General features: G+C 37.7%; 1 protein-coding gene across 1 annotated transcript in view; it reads left to right on the top strand.

Moving 5' to 3' along the window:
• Positions 1 to 9913, top strand: part of LOC103770819 (bile acid receptor-like) — a 34105-nt gene that overhangs the window by 13603 nt on the left and 10589 nt on the right. The window contains 5 exon segments of the mRNA XM_008938096.1: positions 2758 to 2910; positions 6492 to 6625; positions 7076 to 7174; positions 8306 to 8405; positions 9842 to 9913. The exon segment at positions 9842 to 9913 is cut by the window's right edge and continues 8 nt beyond it. Of these exon segments, the coding sequence (XP_008936344.1) occupies positions 2758 to 2910; positions 6492 to 6625; positions 7076 to 7174; positions 8306 to 8405; positions 9842 to 9913 (558 nt within the window).

Below are 9913 nucleotides of genomic sequence, written 5' to 3'. Positions count from 1 at the left end.
CTGCTGAAAGAAAAGCCAGTTGTGAATTCCCTCTGCACAGGCTGGTGGTATGAGTTTTTGCAGTCTTCAAACCACTCTTAATAACACTTGTCCCTCATGCCAGACTGAGAATACTTCTTGCAAAAAAGGGTCCCACTTTAATCTTCTCCTCATACTAACACCAACCACATGGCTGTAGAAGGAAGGAACACTGACGTGTATCTTGATAGTCTGACAGAGTAGAACAGGTGCTTTGTTAGCAATTGTGGACTTCAAAAACTTTTAAAATGGAAAACCCAAAGCAGCTGGCCATCAGGATGGCAAATGGAAATAGCTACAAAGCTTTCTCTACACTTTTAACAGCTGTCCTACTTCAAATTTCATAGTTTCCATAAGAAAAAGCAGCAGCAGTAATATTGGAGCAGCTCTAGCCATAATTAATCATATCGAAGATTAGCTAAGATAACAAACCAAAGTCAACATTTCAAGCCAACACAAGCTTTTTGTAATTTGGCAAGATGAGATAAAAATTAGACTGTGCCATAAAAACCTTCAGCTTTTGGGGCTACTCTTTCATTGGTTTAACAGATACCATTTCTAATTTACCTCTGAATTTTACTTCTGATGTAGATCATCACACAAAGTATTTCAGGCAGCTTAAGTTTTTAATTATTGGTGAATAATATATAGAGAAAATCCATTCATACCAAAAGGCTAATTTCAAAATTAAATATGAAGAAGTCTGCTCAAGAAGGTGATTCAAGAATCACTTCATGATAAAACTGAAGCAAAAGTAGGGTTAAAACTACTTTTTGAAGAAAAAAAATCATCACTTTTCATTTCACATAATTTCACCTTTTCAGAAACTTTGTTTTCAAAAGAAAATATTCAAATGCTTTAATCTAGTTGGTTCCTAGCTTGCATTCATGCTTTTTGCATTCTTTTATATTCGTGCATACTTCAAAAAAAATTCATTCACTAATGCTCTTTTTCTTTGCTCCTCCATGAAAAAACAAATGCTAAATTTAACAAATAAAATTAATAAAATATGTGAAGCAGATGCAGTTTCCTTTAACTGACACTGAGAACCTACAGCTTAAATCCAGGCCGTTTTCCTGACCAGGAAATGGTAATGTGTTAAACACCATGTGACTGACGAATAAAAATAATGCCTGGGACTGCTGGGGGTTCTAAGCAATATGCATTTCCAAAGAGACTGATGCCAGTCAAATTTATTTATCTGAAAAGCAGCCAATAAAACAGACAACATGAAAGGGTTTTCAAACAGGAGTTACATCAGATTCAGAGAAATACTAGATTTTTTTGCAACCAGATAGTGGAATTATTTTACTGGTAGCTACACATTGGTGCTTGGAAGAGATTATGCAACTATAAAAACATGGGGCATAATTGGGAAATTGGAATCTGACAATGGCAAAATCATCATGCCATCTGTTATCTCACCAAGATTAAGCAGGACAGCATCTTAGCTGAACGCATTCAAAAAACACACAGACAAATCCTGCAACAGAGAAAAACTCAGATTCACACGTGAATTTGCCCTACGAGTTGAGTATGGAAGACTGGATCTTATCTGATGCCTCTCTTAGCGCATCAAAGTGCCAGCTTGGAAAATGATGGTGGTTTTATCATGCCAGCCAGCAGCAATAAGAAAGCAAGTTTTGTCAATAGCTCTAGTTAATGTAAATTTATGCAAAGCTCTAGTTTGAAGTGCACTATAAATCAGTGATGTGCCAGCAGAAGCTCCCAGGAGTCTGTTTCAGAAACCTGTCCTCTGATGAGGAGGAGAACCAGTTCTCTCTGTAGTTGATGTGAAATAGTCTCTGCCACACGAATACCAGTGTGAAAAGATTGTGATGGCACAGTGGGTCACGCTAAAAAATCAGGAAACATTAAAGTCACCAATGGCAGGGAAGGCTATGTTGGGTTTTGATGACTCATTTATTCAATTACATTTACTATGTTGAGCACTTCACATTTTTCTCACAGTACCACTTTCAGAGGTGTGTTAGGCAGCAGCCAGATAGGAGATTTGGGCAGGCTGAGGAAAGGTCCTCTCAATTTCTTGGATCAATTGCTGTTTTCAATTACTGTGCAATTTTTGAGTGAATTGAGTAATGATACTTGTAGAACTGCCTGAACAAGTGAAATTAGCTGACTGCTTAACTCCTCAGGTGGACAGTATTTAGTGAATGAGGCTGGAGCATCTTGTAAACATGGGAGGAGACCATGTGTACAATAGGCAGATATGATGCAGATTCCTTATTAAACCTGGGGGTGGGCACGCAGATCAGTGTGTAGAGCTTCTGTGGCTCCAGGAGCTGATGGGACACTGATGAGTTAGTCAACTCTCTTTCTGCATATCTCATACCTGAAGAGATTTAACAGACTGGGATTTTTTTTCACTGGCTGTTTATATGGTATTACTCTACAGCTCTAGTGCTGGTGCTCAACTTGCTCCTGACCGGTTTCAGGTTTGAGTCTGAATTTTCCTAGCATTCATAGTACCGGGACCTTATCTTGGGCTAATGTCTAATTTTTGGGCCCATGATTTATCAACCAATTTCTTAGATTATATGACTTCGATACAGTCATCGGTATAAATATCAAGAATACAGTTATCCAGGCAATGAAACTTATGGTGCAACAGTACATGTCTCATTCAGAAAACCCAATGGAGTTGGAAGTGCTCTACAACTTGACTACTTTGTTTCATTGAGTATTTTCTTGTATCTATGTCACTTCTGTGTTATGCAGGATTCTTCAGAAGAAGCATCACAAAAAATGCAGTATACAAGTGTAAAAATGGAGGCAACTGTGAGATGGATATGTACATGAGGAGAAAATGCCAGGAGTGCCGTCTAAGGAAATGCAAGCAAATGGGCATGCTGGCTGAATGTATGTATACAGGTATTTGCATCATATAGTCAGAGCACGCATCAAATACTGAATTTGTTTAATAGAGCTGGTTTTAATAATAAAGCTATGAAAGGTGTAAGGTGTAAAGATGATGTCATGCCTGTGCATCAAATCTAGTTGAAAAAGACAAATGTATTTGCATTTACTTGGTGATCAGGGACACAAGGGTGTGAGAGCTGAGCAAACAGTGAAGGAAGGGCTGTCCTGCACTAGAGGACAGCCATTAGTCTGCTTGAGCAGGAAAAAAAAAGCAGTCAGGGGAAGCAAGTCTACAGGAAACTCCCCAGGAGAGAGGAGTTTGCAATGTTATGGAAGCCAGAGCAGGAAAGTCCTGGTGCTTCCCTTTGCTACTCTTTCTGAGGCTTTCCCTTTCAAGTTCTTCCTAGCCAAGTCTGAATTTTGGCATTCAAACAATGCTATTTTCAAGAAAAGAGGATTACTGCTAGCAGGAAGTTTCTGCAGACTTGTCAAGTGTATGCTCCCAGACCTCACCCAGCAATCACGCAGAGCCTGCTAAGGACTAACCCTTTTTTATAGTCTCATTTACTCTTCTCATGGCACTATAGATTTTACAGCCTTGCATATAAGCACATAGGTGGAACCATCTCCAGCAGTGAAACTGATTTAATAATGTTTCATATTAAAGCAACTAATCTATTCAGACTGACAGCATATAAACTTCATTCAGCTTCACACTGGATAACTTAGAATAATGGGGATACTGGAGTGCAATTTTAAACATGTTTAAACCCACATTTTGAGTAAAATGTTGTCCAATCCTCTATTTTCCCAAGCTTGCTCCTGAAAACAGTCTTCAAACATCTGCTCTTCTGCTTTCCATGAACAAGGCTACAATTTATTTTTCTTGATGGCTCCAATCATTTTAGCATACCCATATGTGTGAACCCAATTTAGGTTGATACAGGAAATTAATCCACCTGGAATTTTTAATATACTTTTATCCCTCAATCTGATCAGAAGATGCTATATTAACTGCTGGTTTTGTGAGAAACAATAAGCTCCATCAATATTTGGAAGCATTGCAAGCATAATGTAATTAATTTTTCATTCTGCAAATTGAACAGGCTACAGAGATCCTGAGATATGACATACTCTTGTGCAATATGTAAATACATGCATAGACACCACCACTATGATGACAACACTCAGTGTCTCCTTAAAGTGTCAGAGGAAAATATCTCCCATGTGCTGCTGATCCATTGTTCAATAATTTTGAGAGTCCAAAATAGCCTGGGTGACACAGTACGGCAAAAAACAAAAACAAAAACAAACCAACCCCTCACTGAAAAAAATAGGTCAGTGTTAATAATACTGGCTGGACCCACATGAAACTTTTAAATGGGCCTATCATTTTCGCAAACTGGCATATATGAAATAAAAGCCAGTGAGTGCCACTGCCATCTGACTCTCTCTCTGCAATGGAAACACTGGGTATCTTGTGTTGCTCATGACTTAACCATAAGCATGCTCTAATGCACTGCAATGAGGACGTTTGGCAAAGTACTATTTAATGGCTTTTAAGGAGGAGAGTGCTGTTTAATTGCTTTTAGTTCAAGGCAACTCAGGACAGTAAAACATGAAGCTTCTACAGGTAGAGAGCATTTATTTGAGAAAGAGGTAAAAAAAAAATCCTAGGAAATAAAAGGTTACCTTGAACTTTGTTTCACTTACTCATTTTGTAGGACTGTAATTGCAAACTCTGTGGATTCTTTTTTCCCTCTGAATAAGGAGGTAAAGTCTTATAAATATTTATGGCTACTCAACAATCCTACTCCTGCCCTTTATACACAAACCACAAACAGATCAAAACTACTAACCATCAATTTCAGTAATTTGCTGTCATTTTGATACAAAATGCAAGTTTCTTGGGTGAAAGGTCTATGTAGGGAAGGTCAACGTTCTGCCACTTTTCCTGGGTTTAACACCCATTGAAACCTAGCTATCTCTGAGGTAAAAAGTCCTGTCTCTCATACGAGTTTTCCAGCTAACTCAAATGGAGTTAATCAGTCATAAAGGTAGTGCTCAAGTAGCAGGAAGCAGGAGAAAAATCTGTCTTACTGCTTAAGGCAAATGTAAACCAGATTTTCCCTAGGAAGGTAGGAGACCAGATACTAAACAGGTGGAAAACAGTGCATGTCCATTAACACTGCCAAAGGATGCACTGAATAGTTTAGAAAAAGAAATCTATGAAGCTGTGTGGCAGCACAAATTACATGGCTTATTCCCAATTATTATCTCCATCATTGTTATTCCCCCCTTTTCAAGGTATTATTTGCAGGTCTTATTTTAATCATGTAAATTTCCTCTTCTCTCAGTGGTTCAGGTAGGTTATTCTATATAGTGTTTAAACAGGAAATTAAAAACATTCACAACGAAATTCACTGTTTTCACGGTATCTTCCTTTACCATCATATACTCACAGAATGAGCTCCTTTCCTGCTCTGCATTTTCAAAGGTGAAGAAAGGGAAGGATACTTGAAAAAAGCTCAAAAAATAAAAATAAAAAAAAAAAAGAAAGAAAGAAAGAAAGAAAAGAAGTCCTGTGATAATAGATTTATTTTTAGATGAATACTTAGCTGTTTACTTTTTCATTTGTATTTTCTGGCTGTCTTCCACAGGTTGTGTAGGGTACCTATTGTCCCTTTCTTTTGTTAGCACAGGCAAATTACTAGTTTTTATAACATCCACACAAAGACGCTCCCCCACTCAATGTACTGAAATGTGGTCTACAACAACAACAAAAAAACCCTCACAAATGCAAAAATCCTTTCATTAAGGCAAGTGAAACTCTAGTAAAATTCAGTCCTCTAATAAAATGAAATGCAAAACAGCAAGACAACTGGGGGACATTTCAAATAAATACATTTTAAAGGTACATTTGCCAGGCTGAGTTACTTCTGAGCCTCCATTTTTAGCTGTTGGTTATCTGTATAGTGACACTGTAATGGCTAAAGTCCTGGAGTCCTCCCTTCCGAGTGGGCTTTCTTAATGAAGACTGCACTACAGCCATAATATTGCTTAAAGACTAAAGCATCCAATGCTTTTTTTGCATAAGAACAGCTGCACCTTGGTTACTGGTTTGGATCAGATGAGGAGCACAATTTTGATGACAGTCTTCCAGTTGTTCCCATCTATTTTCCACATGTTCCCATCAATTGTGCTTTGGTCCAGTCTTGGAGCACATGAAGGGGTTTTCTTTTGTGTGAAACTAAACCAAACTAAACCCACTGCTAATGGGTTTTCTGTCTGTAAGACCAGATTAGAGATGGCCCAATGCAAGACCCCTTATATGCACACCGTGTGGCTGCTGGATCACCAGAAGCAACGGCTTTGCTCTACAAATGGGCTTCTGCCAGGCTACACTGCCCATTAGTGTGTATTTAGTACATCTCATTAGACTCACACCCAAAGATAATGACATGTTCAGGAAATGATCTGCACAGATAAGTGGGTTTGTTGGTGTGAAGGGTATTCATGGGCATGTTTATGTACCTGTCAATGTCTGAGGCATACATAAATCCTATTGCCATCTGTTGTATTACGCGCTCTAGGTCTCCTAACAGAAATACAATGTAAGTCAAAAAGACTACGGAAAAATGTGAAACAGCCCCCAGATCAGACAGTCAATGAAGATAATGAAGGCCATGACATGAAGCAAGTGACATCTACAACTAAAATATATAGGGTAAGAAAATTCTTGTAATAGTTATTTGCAAACTCTCTGGAGCTGCCTGTATTAATTAAAATTCCACCTCACACCAAGTCAAGGAAATGCCTTGAGTGTAAGAAGTAGTTCTGATATTTTTAGTCAAAACTCAGTAAAACATCTATAAAATCTATTTTTTTTCTGTGAGACATATATCAGGTATATAGAACATTTGGTGCAGTGTGATATTAAAGTTTGAACATACCTAGTTATTTGCTAAACGTTTCTTTATTTCTAACGATAAACCACACATACTCATGCAGTTTAGAAGCATTCTACACCTCTCTTCTATACACTTCCATAGAAATCTTGTTTGATTGGTCTCCAAGTGTGGAAAATAGACGTATAGCTTTTGCCTAAAGCAAGAGCTGCTAGATAATTTCTATGACTGAATTTCATGATGGAACTTTTTTTTTTTTGCCAGTATAGGAGAAAGTTGAATTTACCCCAGAACAGCAGAACCTTCTTGATTACATCATGGATTCATACAGTAAACAACAAATACCACAGGAGGTGTCAAAAAAACTAGTAAGTACATTGATGAGTTCATTTTTGAGATGCAGATAATGAAGCTGAGGATTGCATGGCAGAAAATATTTGTACTTAGCATAAGTAAGTGTGGTAAGTAGTAGAGCAAACTATGAGTGAAAACTTAGAGTTAAAACATGTTGCAAGTGGTGCAGAATCTCTCCCATTCAATCAACAGTTAGACCACATCTTTGTTTACCAAACTTAAAAGCTTTCAGTTCTAGAAATACACTTGCATGCTCAAATCCAACCTTTGCTGATTGCAGCTTTGTTTTTTGCACTGTCAGTAAAGGCAGCAATTTGAGTTCCACTCCCAGTCAAGCTTTCTTTCTATAAAGACACCAGCCTGGAAGCTTGAAGATTTATTTATTTTTTTTAACCCAGATTCCCAACATTTTCCAGCTTTGGATTTTGTTTCATCCCCTTTTCTTTCCTTTTCCTTTCTACCTTCTAGGAATTCCATTTTTCCTTTATGAGCTCCCAGTTTTCACAGTAGGATGGAGAAAGTTTGGGAAACAGGGAGAAGAGGAAAAATTGGTTTAAAACAGCTATATTTTCTTCTACAGAACTGTCATGTTCAGTCTTAGAAACAAACAGAAAACCTAATCAACCAAACAAAAAACAAACAAACAAAACCCCCCCAAAAAACAAATACAAATGACTGTAGAACATTATTTCCTAAGTCATCAACTTTGAATACTAAAAATAAGACCCTTACTGGGCGAGGGTTGAATAGCCCACAACTGACTTATGGAACTTATTTCCATGGGAGCTTGAGGAGGTCAAAACCAAAAATATATTAAATAAAATAATTTGACAAATTCATGGTTAACAAGGGGTTTGTTTAAATAGTATGGTACACTAGAACTTCTCAGGAAGTGCCTAAATCATTGATTGTTAGACATGACACTGAAAATAAGACAGACATTCCAGAGGAAAGGACACTATCTACTTCTTTTACTTCTTACATCGCCTTACAAAATACAAATGGTTTTGGCAATCATTTGAGACAAATTACAGTGTTAGATGGACCTCCTGCCTGATCCAGTCTAATAATTCTTGTATCTCATGCTCGTAAATGTGAAACAACAATTAATATTAACAGATTTTGTTTGGTTTGATTTTTAACAGTTACATGAGGAATTCAGTGCTGAAGGAAATTTTCTGATTTTAACAGAAATGGCTACCAGTCATGTGCAGGTTCTTGTGGAATTCACTAAAAAACTACCAGGTATATCCAGTCTTTTGGGGTGAATTTTGTTCTTGAAAAGTATAAATGATTTTCCGTTGGCATTTGGCAATTGTGTAAATTTTTAAGATTGTATAGAAATATGTTCTCTGGCATGCATTCTTTAGACATTATCTAAAGAAAAGGAGCTTTGTGCTGAGAAGAATAATACATTGAATAATTCAAACTCTGCCACTCTGAAATGTGGCATTAGTTACCTCCTGACAAACAAAGTCCTCAAAGAAGGGATTGTGTCTCCAGAGAGATTTTTATTTTCTTATATCACTACAATATCAAATAATCTGCTTCTAAATTGCTGGACTCCACTCTCTTTGCTGCCTTTCTAGCAAAGCCTCTGGGTCATGACATCCACTGAATTGTGAGCCCTAAACAAGAACTTTACCTAGTTGGTGGCACCAATATTTATGGTCCTTGCATGATGTGCTACGGACAGACATAAAAAAACTGAGTTTATCAATAACATTTGTTTAATTCCCAAGTTGGTGTTACTTCAAGAGTGAACACTGGGCATGGTACAGGTTCCTTGTAACTAGCGAAGGTGCATTGTAATGTGTGAAAACGTCATTCTCCTAGCACTCCCACCATATTGACCCTTCTGTGTGTTACAGGCTTGCTTCAAAGCCTAGCACTGAAGTTGTAAGTGTACTTGTTACACTGACTGGGATACTGTCTCTCAGGAAATGAAAAAGGAGAAACTTTATAGCTGTATAACTTACAGTTTTCAATATTGATTTTCAATATTGTTTCATTCTCTATCTTTTTCTGTCCTTCCCCACAGAATAAGGAGGTGGGTATAAGGTCGGTCACAGCACTGGCTAATATGAGGAAAGTTTCCTATTCTTCAGAGAAGCAGCTGTGTATTCACACAAGTTACCAAATTTCTCCTAATTTCTTTAATGGGTTTTAGACTTTCCCCTCCAGAAAGAGAAATACACATTTAAAACACAGCAGGAAGACTCTATGTAAAACAGTTTATTAGGCAAAAAATATTAGGCAAATATTTAAAATTAGATGCTGATTTTTGCCATCAGAGCATGGAAACGGCTGAAAGCAGCATGGTGGTGGGAGAGTCATAGAGAGAGTTCTTGTGGCAATATGGCAGAAGCTGTTAGGGAGCAGTACTAGGCTACACAAAATCCCCACTATCGGTTATGCATGCCACTAGATTTTGTTTATCATATTACTCTTGAAGTACCATGAGCACTGTAACACATACCACATTCTCATAAACTTTGGTGATGTCCAAATCTGTGTGATTTTCTGGAAACTGGGTTTCAACTTCTGCAGCACTTGGCAACCAACTTGACATCAACATCAAAGTTTCATAGATGTGTAGCACCTCACATACAAGAACTACAGGACAAAAAGTGGCGGGGACTTTTTTGTTGTTGCCTTACTTATCTCTAATGTCTCCCCAGGCTTCCAAACCCTTGATCATGAAGATCAGATTGCTTTGCTGAAGGGCTCAGCAGTAGAAGCCATGTTCCTCC

This window comes from Merops nubicus, unplaced genomic scaffold, assembly GCF_000691845.1.
Source record: "Merops nubicus isolate BGI_N331 unplaced genomic scaffold, ASM69184v1 scaffold45273, whole genome shotgun sequence".
Classification (NCBI taxonomy): Eukaryota; Metazoa; Chordata; class Aves; order Coraciiformes; family Meropidae; genus Merops; species Merops nubicus.
Note: the sequence above shows the minus strand (reverse complement) of the source record. Positions and strands in the feature narration are given on the sequence as shown.